Source organism: Epinephelus lanceolatus, chromosome 17 (genome assembly GCF_041903045.1).
Source record: "Epinephelus lanceolatus isolate andai-2023 chromosome 17, ASM4190304v1, whole genome shotgun sequence".
Classification (NCBI taxonomy): Eukaryota; Metazoa; Chordata; class Actinopteri; order Perciformes; family Serranidae; genus Epinephelus; species Epinephelus lanceolatus.
The window spans coordinates 19,685,114-19,704,077 of record NC_135750.1 but is presented as its reverse complement, the minus strand read 5'-3'; the positions used below and the strand labels follow the sequence as shown (position 1 = coordinate 19,704,077).

The window sequence follows — 18,964 nt, the reverse complement described above, 5'->3', positions numbered from 1 at the left end:
ACTTTAAATAAATATCCAGGAAAATTTTCAGTAAAAAATTTACAGAAAATATTCAAATGAAGTTCAGCCTTGGAATTTGGGGATTTTGCACAATTTCAATCTAAAAACGGTACCTTTTAAAAGTGAACCAATTTTGGGAGGACATACACATAGGCAAGGCAATACACAGTCTTATGGCATGTTTTTGAACTTGGGTTGTAGTGGTGTGAGATTTTCAAGGTACAATTAGCTGCACTATAGCCTGTTAAATCGACAACTAAATGAAAAATAACACTAGCTGTGAGAAGTTTGTGTGTGTTTAATTATGGGGTCAAATGGGGGTCAGTGTGTGTATTTGTTAGGCCAACAATGTCATTGCACATCTACATTGAATTTGAATGCAACCTCCTCAGTGCAAATATAAGTAAAAAAGAGCTTACGAAAACAATAATAAACTTTATAGTAAAAAGTAAAAGTAAACAGTAATGAATATTACACTTAAAAAAACATTGCAAAACACACACACACAGGGCATTCAGCCTATTGCACAGATCCCTTGTACTGCACTCAAGCATATTTCCACAGTCAAGCTTTAGCGCATTGATTTAGTGCAGTTAGTGCACTGTTATTGTTTGGTAGGAATTTGATTTGTGAACGGGACACATACTTTAATCTATACTTCCTTTGCCACTGCATGTCTGGCGCTAGTTTGACATACAGTTGAGGAGGAAAGGAAATGTAAGACTGCCATTTATGTTTTTTCAGTAGTCAGGTATGTGAGGGGAAGTAATGCATTAGGGTCAGCCTCAGGGTATCAAGTCATATAGATCTATGGTGTTTATTATGATCAGTCCAAATACTGTTGGTGACCACCACAGCAGGTGCAGGTAACAGAGTGCGTACCTCACAAGATGGCACCCCCGTCTGAAAAGTTTAACATGGTGTGAATGTTAAACTGGTACACCGCTGCAACCCTATGTTCAGTAGATAAAAAGCACTTAACATTATTGAATTATTATTCACAATAATGCATATACAATAACTCCTTTTCCAACTCTCAGATGAGAAACTACAATTATAAAGGCAGAATAAGCCAGCTTTTTTTTATTTGCATGAGACAATGAGCTTTTCTCTCTAACATTTAAAATATCAGTGGATATGACCCTGTATTATATTCTTTTACATGTAAATGCTCTTGATGAGAGTATTTGAGAGTACTGAGCTCAGTCTCTGTGCTCTTAATTATTAAATTTAAGACTTTTCACCATACACAAATGCCCCGTCAAACTGATAGTCCTCCGCCTTTATTTATGCGGACGTAACATTAGCATTACAGCAGGAACAGCACATGAATATAACCTGACCTATGTGCAGTAGTCACTTGTCAGGACATGTTAGCCACTGGATAAATAATTCAGGTGAATCTCCCGTATTTCCTCTAAAAGGTCACAGTCAATTACAGTAAGCAGCCTGATACAGACAAAGCCTGCTTTTAAAATGGATACCCACCGTTTCTTTCTTTTGTCTGTGTCACCTCAATTATTCAGACAATTTCTTGCGTTCCTGGCTCAATAGGATCAACAGGCCTTTCACACTTTAGTCTCATTCAGATAAACTGTTTACGTTTGTTTGCTTTCTTAATATCGCCGTGTCTCAGACGCAGGTGATGGACATGCCGTTGTGTTTTATCTTATTAGTTAGCCCAAGAGAGATGCATTTAGAAAGACGACAGCTCCATTACTGCAATGGGAGTCTGTCTTACAGTATGTTCTGTTCTATCATGTTTTGTTCTCTTCTGTTGTTTTTCCCATGTTTCTTTATGACCAGTGACACACTTTTGATGTATTTCCTTCCCTGCTGCCATTGGAAAACACCACTTTATTTTAACTACTCACTGGTAGTGATTTATTGTGAGTAAAATGAAAATGGGTGTACTATTACCCAGAGTGCAGTGTTTTTTTTCCTCTTCAGCAAATAGTATACTGTATCTATGTTGCATGTACCAGTGTAGCTTCTGCATCCCTCTCCTCGCCTCTCATTTCTACACTGTGCTCAGACCAGACCAAAACCAAAACAGCTGAAATCAAACTCACACCAGCATCAGGCCTCCTCATCATAGGCCCAGTCAGCTGATGCTCTCACTAGTTGGAAATGACAATTAAATAGAGTGTGACTTAATCGGATGTGGCCGGTGAGCTCTGCAGTTTTTCCCTCACCATTTGATCATCAAACCAAACTCATATTTGGCATTTGGAAGCCAATCTGCTGCAAGTCTTATGTCATTACCCGTGATTAACCTCCTTACAGTGTCATGCTCTAAGGAAGTACAGAAGGAGCGTAATAAAAAATCTGAGATGTCATGCGGTAATCATGGATTTAGAGGAGCTAACACAAGGGGGAAGAGAATTAACGAGAACTGCTGAGTTTTAAATTGATCTGCTTTCTGTCAAAGGAAGTTTTGTGTGTGGCTGTACTTTCAGAGAGCAGAAAACGTCCTTGTGGGAAGTTCTGCAAATCAAACTAGGTTGCCAAAACACAATCAAAACAATCTGGTCTCCCCTTTGCCCTCCTTCTCTGTGATCTCAGCCCTTTTTTCTAAGCTCTGGGTCCTCGCCCTGCTCCGGCTGAGGTTTCAGAGATCATCAGTTCCTCTCAGAATTGAAATGTCACCGCACCAGTCTTGTGCATTTCAAATCTGGACAGTTGTTGGGCCCTTTTTTTGTTTTAACTCGCTGCACTGGATGAAGTCCACTAGCAATACAGTATTAATTGTCATAGCTTTAGATCGCCACTAGATGGCGGTGCCGTGCCAGAGTCATGTCCAATGATACAATATCTAAATGGTGATGTCTGTAGAGGAAACTTAAATCCCCAGAAACCTGTTCAGCAAAAATGCAAGGATCAAATCTGAGTGTTTCTGTGCGTTTAGGATAATAAATTCAATCCAAAACCGAATCCTGAGTTTGACAAATTCATCATCCTGAGTTTGTTTCATCACTTAGTGTTTTGTTTATATGATATGGTGTGGTCGGGGTGTGTTTGTGCAGAAAAGGCTGCCTTTCCAAGGAAAAAGAGCATTTGTCTTCTGCACTCTTTTTTGCCTCCGCTGCAGTACTGTGTTTGTTATTGCTCAAGAGTTCATCTCTTGCCGTAACAGTATCATTTTTCCTTGCACTCTTGCTGAATAAGGAAGCTTTAGGGGGACATATGAGAATGGTGCTTTCTTTGGGACATCCTTCGCATTCAACATAGCGCCCTGATAGCTTCTGTTTGAGTATACTGTGCCTTGGTGGATTAGAGGAGATGGTGACTGATCAAACCCATGCAGACAGTTTATCAGGGCAGCCGTCATGTTGAATCTTCAATGTCCTGAAACGGACACCTTTTAACTCTAGGCCAGAATCTGGGTATTTGTGAAGTCAGAAGTCAAAGACATTGTCGGTGTGTGCGCGTGTGTGTCTTGTGTTTTCCATTACTCCCCTTCCATATGTCAATAATCCACGTTGTAAACATATTCTGTGGTCCGAGTGCCTACGCAAAAACTCTGAAGTTAAGAAGTTTCAGCATGAAGTGATAGCCTCGCTGTACCTTGTCTGCCATACTCCCAAACTGTTTCAACACTGTGAACAGTTATCTCTGTTGCTAAGACCAAAACGACAGTCTCTGCATGCTTATTACATGCTCATAAGGCACATGTGCATGCCAAAGGATACAACAGTCCCTGATGCCTTCATCCCATGGGTTATGATCTGCGTTTCCCATTCTTTCCTTGGCCAGAAGCTGAAAAATATTACTTCATTCAAGCTCTTATTTTTTTTCTGATGTGACTCAGAGTCAAAGATGCTGAAGGTGTCTCTGTAAAGGTGCCAGACGGCATTAGTCTGCTGTCTGTTTGCACCTTGGTAATGAGAGAATGGGGACCAGGGACTGTTTCTGCCCAGAGTCACAGCAATCTAGATGTGCTACTCTGGGGACTTTCACTCCCGCTTCCCCCGGGGTTCAAAGCTTCACACACACACACACACACACAGCAGCACACACACAACACAAAGACAGAAATTGGCTGCTCACAGTTTTTGGCTGCAGGCTGACTCGTAGTTAAGGAGTTTATTGTTGTGTAACAGCACACTCAGATCCAGGCTTACCTGAACGAGAGCAGCTCGGCACCAAAATTCCAGTTTTTTTAGGACGACAATTAAAAACAATCCTCAATCAGATACTTTAATACAGTCATTAAGGCACTGGTGTTGATCCTAATACAGGCCCACTTATAATTTAGTTCAATTCAATTTCATTTATAAAGCCCAATATCACAAATCACAATTTGCGTCAGAGGGCTTTTCAGCATACGTCATCCCTCTGTCCTTAAGACCCTCGCAGCAGATAAGGAACAACTCCCCAAAATCCCTTTAACGGGTAGAAAACAATAGTAGAAACTTCAGAAAACTGAGGAGGGATCCCTTTTCCAGGATGGACAGACATGCAATAGATGTTGCACGATAAATTATAATTTAATAATTAGTAACAAAGATCAGTGTGACCTGTAAAAAGATAGCACTTCCTTAGTGTAAAGCAAATGGTGAAATATAATGGTGAAATACATTTTCCTCTTAACTTTATCCGATAAGAGTTATTTGCGAGTTCTACTCCCTGACTTTATTGAGTGGAGGTCATTTAAAAGATATTAAATCATACGTAATAGAGAAGCTCTGATACCTGATTTCTTTCCCAATACTGATCCGATCTGATACCATTGCCTAAAATCCATACTTCTACCCCTGTATGGATGCAATATAATTGCTATTGTTGTATGGCATTGCTCAGGTTAAATCTTTGTAAAGCATGAGTAAATTCATACAGTGAATTTCATAGAACTTTCTTGTAGCAGAATGAAAGAATTTAAAAGTTTTAATAGCACAGTAACAGTATGAAGCAGCAGTGCAACAGCAACTTAACTTTCAGGAAATCAATTGTTCTTGCTGCTCTAAAACAGTAGCTGTCAGTGGTTGCACAGCAGAGTTTGCTGTGTAGACCACAGTTTTGGCAAAGGAGACTCTAGCTCCATTTTATCCAGGTGTGAAACTTTAAAGTTCATTAATAAATTACATGGTATGGGATTGGTGTATAGACTTGCATGCTCACCAATCTATCTGTATGTGAACAACTCTATGCATAGTGGTCCAATCAGTATTTTTACCTTATAAATTTTGAGGGAATACAGCTTGAGATAAAGATTCAAAATCTGACAGTAATAGTTTTCTCCTCTTAACCAATTAAAATTAAAACTGTCCCAGATACAAAGAGTGCATTAACATTACATTTAGATGTATTGAACAACTGACAACATCAGGATAATGGTAACAGTAGCATAAGTAGAGAAAAGAATAGTCGAGTAGAATATTGTCTGCTCCAGTGGCTCCCAACTGGTGGGTGGCGGTCCAAAAGTTGGTCTTAGGTCCATTTTGAATGGACCGCAAGTGATTTGCAAGCATGTAAAGTTTGTAAAAAAAAAAAAAAAAAACATGTTATTTTTAAGCTCAGCAATTTTCTGGCACAGAGCTTTTATTTTGAAGTGCAGTGTCTTGCTGTAGAGTGAGTGACTAACAGACAGCTACTTCCATCTGTAAGAGGAATAATGTTGTTTTTTCCTTAAAAAGATACACAGACAACATATACAAATTGACAAAGACTCACAAAAATAACGAACATGCACATCCTTCTTTGAGACCCACTATTTAAGCACACATTCACATTAGCGTGAAGCTTCCCTTGGGGAGTGGAGCAGTGAAACTACAGATTCAAATATACATTAGCATGACTTGGCCCGTCTAGCCAGTAGAATAGTGTGATGCCTTGGACAGAGCCGCTACAGCTGCATGATGGGATACAGGTACGTGATCCACTCCTTTAGCCAAATGGATAGAGGATGTACAAATGTATGAAACATTGTATGAGGTTTGCTGCTGAAGACATTGCTCATGCCTCTCTTCCCCGAATGCCTCCCTTCCTCTCTCCTTTCTCCTCACCCCTCTTTCCCACTGTTATAGTTTTGCCTTTTGACTTGTTACAGCCTTAGCACGCAGCTTGACCTCTCCAGACTTTGTCAAAATGAACGAGAAAATAATGCGCCGGCAGATTATTATTCTGTTATTATGTTGTAAGGTTTCCAAATTTTACTCTCTAAGGCAAGAAATAAAAAAAAATGAATGAATGAATTGGGCAACTTGTTGAGGTAAAGTAATTGGATTTTTGAATAAATCTCGCTGCTTCGAGTTTGCTAATTGAATTTGGGGCTCAAGTCTGTGGGAGCAGGTGGCTAAGGCTTGCACTTTCTGATGAAGTTACCTTCCGACTTCCCCTGGATGAAAATTTCTCCTTTTGCCATTAACCTGCTGCTTTTCCTCTCCTCTCATCCCAAAACATGACTGTAGCCAAGATGTCCGTCTACAAACGAATGAAACTGGCATGTTGTTTTGATTGCGGCCGTTCAGAGCAAGACTGCTCTTGCATGTCAGGCAGTGTACATAGTAACATGGACACCCTTCAGAGGGCCTACCCACTTTCCTCTGTCTCTGTTCATGATTGCGCAACCACTTTACGTGCCTGTAAGTTACACCGCCCAACACATGCTGTTACATGTCTGTGGTGTGTGCTCCGTGTGTATTGTACCATGCAGAGGTACCGTACGTGTGTGTCTGTGATGTCGTCTACGTGGTGTGATCAGTTAACCATAGTTTGTGTAGCTGTGGCGTACTTGAATTTATTTACTCATTTTGTTTATGAATATCTTTTAAAGTTTAACTCTGAATCTTTTCATTTTCTCTTATTTATAGTTGAAATTCATCAGTGTTTTTTCAGTTGTTCATCATTTTCATGTGACACTATTCGTTTTGTGTCATGAGTGTATTATGTGTGGTGGGTAAGTGGTGGTGTGGCTCTGTGGTGCTGCTGTACTGTACAGTACTGTAGGTGTTAGACATGTGGCTACCGCATGCTGCATCAGTCATGCAGTTGTGTGATAATATCACTATTGGATTTTAATGTGTTTTGAACTGTTTTAAGGTAAGATGTCTGTTATGTACACAAAAATGGAAAGTATATTATTTTATTCAAGGTTTTATCCTGCAATTTAATGATAATGTCTGTTAAGTTACTGTCTTATATCTTACAAACCTCTGAGTTAACACTGTTTTTTAGTTTGTACGCTTTTCAGTTAAAGCAGCTTTGCCTCTGTTTCACTTTTTTTCCTTTTACCTTTGACTCGACCTCACCGAGCGACTGTGCAGAGTTTTTCACTTTAATGCTGGAAGATAAGAGAAAAATCACATCTGTAACTGTGTTTTGAAAATTTCTAAGAGGCTTGTCGAGCCTTATAAATGAGGAGCAGTGCCCAGATATTAAAACACATTTTTATCGGTGACACCGGTTCAGGAAGTAACTAATAATATCTCAAGCAAATGAAATGCCCTTTTACTCTTTTCGGCAATTAGAGAAGAACAAGAGCAAGAAGAAAACAGATAGTTTTGCCCACAATTAACACTGTTTTTTGGGCTTTTTTTTTTTTTTTGAAAGAAAGATTGTACATTTTACATTATAATATATTTGAAATAGTCGTAAGTAGTGTATCTCTCCTGCAGTCTTTAGCATTCATTCACATACACTGGGAGGAGGGAGAAGAAAAATACAATAGGGGGAGAAAGAGGTTTGGTATGGTGGAAAAGAGTGCAAGAAAACAGATAAGCTAAAAGGAGACACAAAATGAGAGCTCAAAACAGTGATAGTTGGCTTGATAATGAACAGGTAGGGAGACGAAAGCTCCTGGAAGATCCCCCTTCTTTCGATTTCCCTTTGAGTGGATGGGAAATACTAAATTGTCTGTCAATTACACATGGCAGCAGTAGGCCTGGCTATCAAAGCCTTGGGTTCAGACATACAGATCTGATTTCCTTCTCAACATTCTCCCACCGTCTGCCGACTCAGCCTAGATTAGTGTCAAACATGCCATGATGGGTTTGGCTTGGCCTCTTGTAGTTCGGCCTGCGCTGATATCCCTCGGTACCAATTACTGGCCATTACATGGTTACTGATCTCACTTCTCCCTCAACCCCCTGTAGGATTTCAGGAAAGCCTCCTCTGTCTTGGATTTCTTTCCCTTTTCAACTCTGACTTTGTCTGAACAAAGTGAGTTTAGTAAAGGAGTGCATTGGGCTTTGTCAGTCAGGGATTGTTGGATTTCCTCTCCCCATTTCCCCTCTTTTTTTTTCTTTCCTCCACCAGACTGAGAGGATAAGATGTCTTTATCCGCGATGACTTCATGCTCTTGTACATCTGAACCAGATTTTTCTAGCCCGGGTACTCGGATAATTGATTTCTAGGATAGCGCTCTTTCATGTGTTCTGATGCAAGTCACATTCGGATGGTGCAACACAGACACCTCATTAATGGTGATGTAAACATAAACCTCTGTGTTGCTTTATGGGCTTTAATGATACAATATTGAATTAATAGCCGTTTTTAATATGCACTCATTCAAGGGGTTTAGTGAGTAATGTGAGGTTTGGTGAAATAGATAAACTCCTCATGCACGTGGAGCCATCTCGAGACAAATTAGCTCACTAATTTAATGCAGTCTTTTGCCACCAGACATCATTCTTATACAAGTTCTGCAGTGAAACTAAGATGAGTCATGGGGCGGAAACTTCTGCAGATAAAAATATGGAAAAATTGGACAGAAGAGGGCAAAGGCAAGCAGTTTCTGCAACTTGTGAATAGTTAAATATATAGTTCAAAGCCCACATTATATGTAGGTAGAGTAGGGTACAAAGCACAGTTCTTCCTCGTGTAGTTGTGTACTGATTCTTCTCTTCAACGATTCAAGTTTTAAAATATTACCAGAAGTTATTCGGAGTAGTTCCGCTGACTCAGACATTTATTTTTGGTCTGTAAATCAGCAACACATGGTCTTTCTTTGTGACCTGACCATCATCACAGGAAGCCAGCTTCCTTTAGTGAGAAAAGCTCGAGACGTGACAGGTTTTATGTAACGGAGAAGTTGAAGCTTCTATAAAGCCGGGCTACGGACGAGGTTTGGGGACCCGGGGCTCGGGAGATGCTTTCGTCTTGTCGGCGGCCTTCTGGGTTTTTTGTGTGTGTGTGTGTGTGTGTGTGTGTGTGTGTGCGCGTGCGTGCGTGCATGTGCGCATCTCGTGTGTGTAACAACATGCACTTCTATCTCTGTGTCTGTGCATGTGTGTGCATCTGCATCTCATTGCTGGGGACCTTATCTATCCTGACACGGAAATTATGTTTGCATTTTCATTTTCCCAGCCCTGCTGGTCCGTCACCAAACTTGCCCTGACAGCTCCTGTCCACCAGGCAGGCTTGGTCCCCCCTCCCCACCCCACCCTATGTCCTATGCCGCCTCGCTACGCCCCAGATGCTAGCCAGTTAGTCTGCCGCCTCTGCGGTGCGGGCAGATTGCTAGAGACAGATGCCAGGGCCACTGTGGGTCCCTGTTTGAGGATCTGTGTCATAGGCCAGCCCTGGGCCCTCACTGTGACCTTTACTGCTGGAAGAGACTCTGGGAAAGAGTGTCAGCAGCTCAGAGCTCAGTTCAAGTGCCCACTGTACCAGTACTTATATCAGTATCTTCAGTACCTCCTCAGTCAAGGTCATAAACGGTAATTCCCGGATAATTAATAGTTCTGGCACAAGTGGAGACCTTGTTCAACTCATTTTAAAGAACAACCCAAGAGATTTAAAAGTGTAGCATTGAACATATGTTTCAAAACTCCTTTATTTTTTTATTTTTTTTAAAATTTCCATTTGTGCAAGAGACGTGGCCTGCATGTAAAGATCAAGTCTCTCTGCATTCGTGCTCCGTCAGCGCGGCTGTTTTGAGTAGCGAGTGTCTGCTGTGTTTCCGACGTCTACATGCACTCAATGTATGTAGTTGTCTTTGTTCCCCATGGTGGCTTTATTTGTTCTATCTACAGACCTCACAGTGTTCATCGCTTTTAAAGTCAAAAATGTAAAACATCGAAGCATTTAATGAGTTTTTAAATGAGACGCATCACATTGTTGAATCTACCACTGAAACTGTGTAACCTCAAATTTAGCTGTTTTTATGAAATCAGCCATTAGTCTGTCATTACATCTCATTACAGGTTTAGGACACTTTCCTAAAAAGCATGGCTCACTCTGAGAATGGATAGTTCATTTCCATTCACCTGTCCGCCTATTTTGTGCCATCATCACCCTTAAGGTTTTGTCCATCATTTTAATTATTTGTACCTTTAATTTTTTGGTTGCCCTCGTGCCTTTCACTGGTAGCACTTCATCATAGTTACATTTGATTTAATTTCCATCCACCGCTCTTATGTTGATGTCTCTATTTCCTAATGTGCCTGTTTCATTACATCCTTTCTCCCCCTTGTGTGACCTGCCACTTGTCTTTGCATTCTCCTCAGCCAAATATAAGTATAATGGATATGTCAGATCACGTAAGTGTGTTTCTCTGTCCTTCTCCATTCTGCTCCAGCTCTGTGTTTAGACTCTAGACCCCTCACTATGTCATGTAACATAACTAGCACTGATGCTTTGCTTTAGTATTTGCTTTGTTCTCCCTTAATTTAAGAATATACTGATATTGTCTTGTGTCTTATACAGAGACAAAGTCACAGTTTAACCAGTGTTAAATTCAATGTTTGTCAACTGAAATCATTTCAACATATGATAACAGGAATTTAAAGTAATGGGTTCCTGGTATTGATAGCAACTGGACATAAATTATTTTGTGTTTGCTAATACCATGTAGTTCCATAAAATATTCTTTTTGTATTGTGCTGCATGTAGCAGCAGATGGCGCTACAACACCAGGGAACAGTGGGAGTCAGAAAGAGGCTGGCGTTCGATTCAAAGCTGATTGCAATTTAGGTAAATCTTAAATAATTGTTAAATGCAATTCCTTTTTTACTCTACTGGTTAAGAATACGTTTAGTTTTGCAATGCTATTTGTCACCTCTAACGTTTTATATGTTTATATTTATTCAGTGCATTTGTTCTTACATTGAAGACATTTTTTTTTGTTTCCTCTTTGAAACAGTGGCTGCCTCTTAGCAGAACTAAAAGGAACCACCAGCTGTCATAATATCAGTTTTAGTTTTATATTTTAAAAACAACAATGCATGGCATAAAAAGCTTTTTCATGCAGTTGCAATGCAGATAAATACCAAAGCTCGCTCATGCAGCAAACACTGTAAAGGCAAAGCCAGCTTAGCTCACATACAAAAGTAAACATTTGTAGTTGTTATTCCTCTGCCTCATCATCCAGTTTACATTGGGTCACGACGATCTGATAAGGCTTGCATGCAGGACAGTACCGTCATGTGATTAGCATTTCAGGAAGGGACAGTTGCCGTCTGGGTTGTTCAGGATGCACAGTGGACCTGCCAGGGTGGGTGAGCGCTCTCTAACGCTGCACGTGTTTGACAAGGGCCAGATGAATCCAGGAGCTATCGGTGGCGCCCCGTAAATCAAGGAGGCAGCTGACGGCTGGGATAAACGTCTGTTTATCGCCCGGGGCCACCCAAGCATGCGCTCTCCTCCAAACAACCGACCAACCACCCTTCCACCAAAGGGAGGAACAGGGCTCCTCCTCTCCCATTCAACTTTACAACCACTTCAATACATGCAAACATACGGGTTGACTCTGCAGCCTCAGTCAGGTTGTGTGTGTGCGTTTGGTGGGGCGGCTGAGTGAACATCAGGTGTACGTGAGTTTCTACATGCACAGTGTATTTATTCTCATATCAGACACAGCAGGTTGGACAAACAGTTACAGTAAAAATCAGCATGTTTGAGAATGACTGCATTTTTACCCTGGAATCAAACCACATTTCTATAATCCAGAATGAATCCTTTAATGTTTAATGATACAAAGTTTTTGAATTAGTAATATTATAAATTATTAGTTCTACTTTTATATTTGTTGAAGTCAAAGTACTGCGCTACACATTATGCTTGAAATGACACAATATCTGATTGTATCTGACTGGCTTTAGCCAAGCCGTGTCTTTGCTTTGTTCTACTCAGAAAGTGTAGCGCAACTGTGGAAATAAAACGGAGAGACTTCTTATTAATTCATGTTTGTCACAGATGCAAAGTAAATGTCGCTGGGAACGTTTCAGTCGGGGCGTGTGCCAAGCAGATAAGAGATGTTAGAGTTTGAACAGCAGTTTTACAGAAATGAAATGATAAATGATCCCTGCTTTATGGCATGAATTTTGGTTTAATCAAAATTGAAATGAGAAAAACATAAGTGTTTGATCCATATACATGATTTTAATAATTACCAGTCTTTTAATTCTCACGTATATATTTCAAGTCAGTGAATATCTTTCTTCTTTACATCCTATAGTAAAATTCTGAAATTTGTTTTAGGAGATTTCTCCTGAAGTCTCTGATAAATTAATTCTATAATTTAAAACAAATATAGCAATTCCACAATTTAACCTACATAGTTTAATTACCAACTAATTCCTGAGCATTAATACAGGCTTTCTCACACTGTTTTATTCTCCATTGTTTGACAGTAATGGATGAAGTTAGACCGTCTTTTCAAAACCGATCAGTTAAAACCACCGGCTGCAACTCCACCTCCATCACCACAAATGCATTCCTCCCCAACAACTTGCACCCCAACCAGGAGCCCCTGTTCAACCCGGGCAAACTCAACATCCCCCTTGTTAATAACCGTAAAGGAAGCCTGCTCCCCATGGGGCCGGGGCCTGGGGCCGACCCCTCGAAACTGCGCCTCAGTATCTCAGGTCCAGGAGACGTGGCGGCCAGATCCCTGGCTGAGAGTCGGCTGAACCGGGCCCGCAGTCTGCCGGTGAAATACCGCTACCACCCCAGTAATGCCATGCTGCTCAGTCACAGTAGGCACTGTAGGTTGCCCCCTTAGCGGGATGCATCAGTCAGTAACCCCGCCTGTCCCGTCCCTTCATTTTGTCTTGTTTGCTGCATGATGGTTCACTCGGCTGCTGTTGTTGCTCCTGCTGCTTTTGCACGGATTTGCCTGCTAGTACAGTGGCTGCTACTGTCTGCTACTGGGTGACTTCCAAACTGAGGAGTGCTCAAACATGTCAATTTAGAATTGACACACTAAAGAGTCACTATTTATTTTCAGAAATGCTGCAGGAGTTGTGAGCTCTGAGGATACTGAGCTGAAATAGAAAGTTTTAATCATTTACTGTAAAAGCTTTTATTACCCAGTGGCTGGAAAGCATTTAATTTTATTGCTGTGGGTGCAAACGAGAAGTGCTATGCTTTTACTGTCAATAAATTAAGTTTAAACCAGGAGGAGTCTGTCGAACAATATGGCGAGGAATGCATATTTTCTGATGTGGTATTTTCAAAGTACATTAGAGAGAGAATTATTTGTAAAGTGGAAAGTGCTTGTGATATTAGCTATTCCGAATGCCCAATTGCATAAAGGAAATGTCAGAGAATGACATTTTATTAGAAGGCAAAGTCATATTTCTTATCTTTTATTAGCAGAATTAGGTGACAGCCAGGGACGGGTGCTCAGACAATAATGAATTTCCACATGCTTGGAATAGTCACGGCTTGCAGCGTGCACATTGATTTGCACTAATATCATGCTGTGTTATTGATTTCTAACCAAAGGACTAACACAGGTTTGAAGTGACGGTGCACTTGGCATTTGCGCTGGGAGAGTGCAGAGTGGATAAGAGTATCTGGGTGCCTGTCTGAAAGCTCTTGAAACTCACAGACAGTAGTGAAGATCAGACTACTGTTAGCTTGCCTGAAATCTTCAGACGACTGGGCCTGGCCTCAATCTGGCTGCTCTTTCTCGTCCTCTCTGTCTGACTGGGACTCAAGCAAAGTTTGAAAAATAGGCTGTTTTTTTCCCCTGTTTCTCAACACAGCAAAGCAAAGTTGACAGGAAGCTGAACTTGAATCTGATCAAAAATAATCTTGAAACAAAACACTGTGGCTATGGCTCAGCGTCCTGCAAACGCTCAACACCAAAACGTCAAATATGGACTATTAAATCTTACATAATTAAGTTTTTCGTTGAACTTTTAAGACTAGTCCTGACCTTCTTCTACTGGAGGATGATGTGTATTTATTAGCTGCTATTCATAGTCCACTAATTCATACCCTGTTAGCGTGCCCTGTCCTTAGTGATTTGTCTTGAGTCTTGGCATGGAGGTAGACCTGTAGAAGAGAAACATTAGATAGAAGTGGAATAATGGGGTGGGGTTCAGATGGTTTTGTTAAAAGAAAAATCAATAAACTACCCACTCCAGATCCATCTCCATAACCTTTATTTATCTCATTGTCATTGCTTTTGCCCATGCCCCACTGACAATGACAGTCTGTACCATCACATGGCAATTAATGGCGTAGGTAAGCATGGTCACTCTGATGCAGACTGCTAGAGGTCCAACCATCTGCACATTCTAGCGGGTGTACTGAACAGACGCAGTAGAGTATTACCGAAGGCCCTGTAAAAGTGCACCTTAGGAGAGCCAAAATATGGGGGTTTTGGGATGTGAGCCTTCCGTAACATTTTCAGGTCGTAAAGTTGTTTTTTCTCCGTGGTTTTTCTCCTGCCTTTCTCAGATTTATCATTGTGCGTTACTAATGCTTCGTCTATATTTTCTCAATTTGACGCTGAATTAATAATTTTCCTTTTTACTTCTGTTCAGTTGTTTTTTGGTTTTTTTGGTTTGCAATGATTGATTTATTGTTGGCTATTTTTTTTTTGTTTTCATGTCAGGTCCAGCACACTTTCCCAACACTCTGTCTCTATTCTGACACTCTGTGCATGTGTTTGCAGTCGAAGATGAGCATCCGTCAACTCTCTCGCCCAAAAAAAAGCAGCGCAACGGAGGGATGCGAAACTCACCCAACTGCTCGCCCAAAATGATGAGGTAAGAGACGCTGATTTTATTCTCCTTCCAGCACTTCAAATGGGGGGAGTGAGAGGAAGTCAGAGAGAGGGAGGAAGGGATGGAGGGATGCGTGTGAGAGATACTTCAGAGGCGGATGCTGCTGATGGTGAGATGGTGGGAGTTTGGATGGATGGGAGGGGGCAAATTAGGGGTGGCAGAAGAAGGAGGTAAGAAACTCTGTGAGAGAAAGAGAGAGGAGAAGTGCCCTGTTAGGCTCTGGCTGTTTAGGATGGCATGCTGTCAGCTGTTAATGACAGAGCTGAAATAATATTTCTGTCATGAAAAGCGGCTGTGAGGAGCCGTTTGAAAACTCCTCTGGCTTTAAAGTCCCAGCTGTCACCTCCTCCGGTCTGGTCCACATGTGCTCCTTAAACAATGCTGGCACTAATGACACCGGCAACCAATCAGAGGGACCTGCATGGTTACTTTGCCCTCAGGCTACTCCTCTATTGTGGGAACCCCTGTGAGTACTGTTTCTGGTACTTAAGGCCATATGTGAGATGTATCATCACAATCAAATATGAATTCAAATATTACCTTCCTTTTATCCTGTCCCGTGGAATTAAATTGCTGTTAATTGATTTTGAAGGATAAAAGGGGGTAGGTTTGTGTGCTCCTCCGGCTGCGAGGCGGGGTTAGCAACACGACAGCGTGGAAAATACAGGGAGGCCGAGCTGTGCGGATTGGAACGGCAGGATAAAGGCATGGTGGGGAAGATCTAACAGGACAGGAACACTCATAGCTACGCTGGCCTGCTCTTAATGAGAGTAAGTGTTACGGTTGTCATCTCTATGACTTTACAATGGGAAAATCTTAAGAGAGGACTGTGTGTTTTTTGTCACACACACTTGTCACCGTTAGTATTTACGCAGTGAAGCTGCACTGCAGTAGCAACTCCTGCATCTGAATAGAAAATAAATAACTCCAAATCATGTTTTTTTAATGAAATTCCTTAAAGCAAAAATGCCGTTACATAGAAATAGTTTAATTCCTGCCAAAAAGCAAACAAATATAAACTAGTTTTGTACTTTTTGATCTTTTTTCACATGTTGTTTTTGGTCATTATTGCACTGTTTTGTATTTTCCTTACATTCTAGTGGAGTTCTTTGTATGTTGGTCCTGCTAGCTTCCCTTAGGCAGAGTTCCTCCTACTGCACTGACATGCCTATGTGATTTTGTCCAGTATACTTGTCGGCCTCCCCCTCAGTTCTCCACAAAACAAGCATTTAATAAGCCTTCACACTTGCCGAACCATTAGCCCAACACAGAGTCATACCCTTCAGTCGAGTTTGCAACAGAGCATCATTTTTGGATGCCCTTGCTCAGAGGGAGAAAACTGCTACAAAAACAACTAGACATTGGCACATTTCCAGCTAACTGCTTGTTTTAAAAGGCTGTTTAGTTTGCCTAACTTAAAGCACAAAACCTTTTCTTCTCTTCCTTTTCTGCTTAGGAGATGGTCCCTGTTTGCCATGTAATATATGCATCTTTGCTTTGATCTCACAGTGATAATAATTCTTGCGAGTTATTTACTCAGTTTTGAAAACGCTTCAAAGCGGTGTCAAAGTTTTCTCTGCTTTAGGGGTGCTTCTGTATTCTGCTGGCTCTTGGGTACTGGGATGACAGGTCCTCTGTTATAGGTGTAGATTTTTTTTCCCAGTCTTAGCCCTCAGCAAAACATCAAATTACCCATCACAGTCCACAGCCCCCCTTCACGGCTGCCCCCGTCAACATATAACACCATATATATTAAACAGTTGTGCTTTACAAGGTGGATTTTATGCACAATGAAAAGTGATTGTTTGAGGTAGCCTTAGGGATACTTTATTCTACAAGCAAGGAGGGGGAGAACACAGTAGAGAGCTAGCAAGAGAGCGAGCATACGTATCAAGTATGGTTTTTACAGGACTTGCAGCCTGAAGGCCTTTGTAAATAAATAATGATCAACAGATTGGCTGTGGGCTTTTGAAAAGCATGCCTTTGTCAGTTTGCATGATGGGGAAAATTTTCAAAGCAAGAGGCTGCCTTCGTAGTCTGGCAGAGAGGGATTGGGGGAGCACGCCCATCCCCAGCTTGTGACTGCAGAGTGATACACTGGAATAACTCAACTCTGTTTGAAATATATACTGAGGGAGGGAGGAAGAAAGAACAGAGGGTGAGACACTGGTGTGAGACATGCTGTAAGGGAAATATTTGTCCTATATAAAAGTGCATACTGTATCTCACCCGGGGAAAATGTTTGCTTTGCATTCTGAACTGCGAATTTATTCAGTTTTGACATTTTGTACATTTATTTCTGGAGGGGAAACTTCCAATAAAGGACATACTTTCCAAATAATTAATACAAATTAAGAGGTAGAAATAACATATTCTTTAAATGTATTTAGTAATTAATATGTGTTTTTTTTAACACTGACATTTAATCACGCTTAGCATCCTGGCTGACCTATCCCCAGCGTGTCTGTGTTATTAATTTCCAAGTTGCCAATCTGACGTGTCACCGTGCTAACAAGCCGCATCGCCACCATGGCATTAACACCATCCCCACAAACCCTTTTTGACGGGTCATGACTGACAACATGCATCCAATTGCGGAAAGATGTCACGGCATCATCTGCAGCTGATATCCCTTGGGCGTGGCACTGTGGCACAGACGTCATGTCTGCTCTCCCCGAGTCTTGTGGTAGGTTCAACCCGAGGCAGGGAGAAGGCAGAGGGAGAAGGAGGTGTGTGGAGCCTGTGACAGGCTGCCAGTCACACCGCTGACAGCTCTGTGAAAGATAGCTGTCTTGGCAGAGAGAGCTGGAGCGGCAGCCCGCCTGCATGCGCCAGTCAGCCCCTGTGTGGAGGCGAGCAGAGCTGAGCAGATTGAAGTGACGGGGGCTCTGTGGAGTTGATTGGCGCAACACGCGGCTCTGGATGAAAGATTCAGGCTGAGTGTAAAAACACTAAATGCTGTCAGTGTTATTATCACCTGCACTAACTGATAGAGGGAAGAGAGGTGGAGAGAGAGGGTGGCTAATTGACAGCTTTTTTTTTTTCTGCTCTTACTTTTCCTGCGTTGGCATGCAACCCAAATGCAGGCTGAAGGAAGAGGCAACATCAAAGCCTTGTCAGTGAATGACAGTGTTGATAGAGGATAGAGAGAGTGATACTGAGAGAGATGTATGTCAAATTCTTGAGATGTTTTCTCCCATATTACTCAAATGTCTGTCTCTCTGCAGTTCCCTGTTTTGGGAGTCTGTATAGTGCTTTTTTAAGCGGTGATTTCATTATTTGGGTTGAACTGTAAATAAATTACATTTGCATCGCTGTTAAACAAGCAGTGTTTATTGAGGAGCAGCACTAAATTTCTGCTGTTTACCCTGACTCAGTGTTTTGGATGAAATTTTCTGGATTGCCTCTAAAGGAACTGTGAGAACACGTCTTGTAGGATAAATGCAAGAACAAGGAAGGCGGGATAACAGGACTGACAGGAGCCCTTTCATGGTCAGTGTTACACCGGATAAAACTCAGCAGCCCACTGCTGTGGATTAGCCTGTTTGGTTGTGACATGCTGTTGAAACATTAATGGCCATCAGTTGGGAAAGCAAAATGTGATTGGGCAAATTCCTGAAATATTTAAAGTGTGAGCCTGTCGGAGCTTTTACTATTTGCGCCGCATGGCGTCAGGAGCTGGAAGAGAGGGTAAAAGCTGGTAATTGGCCTTGTGTTGTCATGCCATTCAGTCAGTAGCACTCAAGTCTTGCTGTTCTCTGCACCACTGCAAGTGCCAGGGTCTTTGAGTTTTCTGATGACTTGACATCAAGGACAAGAAGGGATGGAGGAATGATATGGTAGCTATGGGGTCTACAGTATGCAGTAGAAAGTCGAACACTCTGAGAATGTGATGGACTTTTGATAAGTTGTGTGAACAGTGTCAGTCTCAAGAAACCCAGGTGGTCTGCAGCCTCTTTCATGTAACCACTTCATCCACAAGGCTGCAGTCATTTCACAAAATG

At 41.6% G+C, this 18,964-nt stretch overlaps 1 protein-coding gene across 18 annotated transcripts in view; it reads left to right on the top strand.

The window, feature by feature from the left end:
* The window catches only part of kcnma1a (potassium large conductance calcium-activated channel, subfamily M, alpha member 1a), a 185,411-nt gene that overhangs the window by 142,891 nt on the left and 23,556 nt on the right, over nt 1–18,964 (top strand). For 7 of the 18 annotated variants that reach the window (XM_033613123.2, XM_033613113.2, XM_033613101.2 and 4 more), the window contains one exon: nt 14,849–14,942. In XM_033613123.2, coding sequence (XP_033469014.1) covers nt 14,849–14,942 — 94 coding nt within the window. Of the gene's footprint in view, nt 1–1,880; nt 1,890–6,410; nt 6,585–10,833; nt 10,915–12,572; nt 12,927–14,848; nt 14,943–18,964 lie in introns of all 18 variants that reach the window. The other 11 variants (XM_078160740.1, XM_078160738.1, XM_078160742.1 and 8 more) reach the window with 5 other exon arrangements.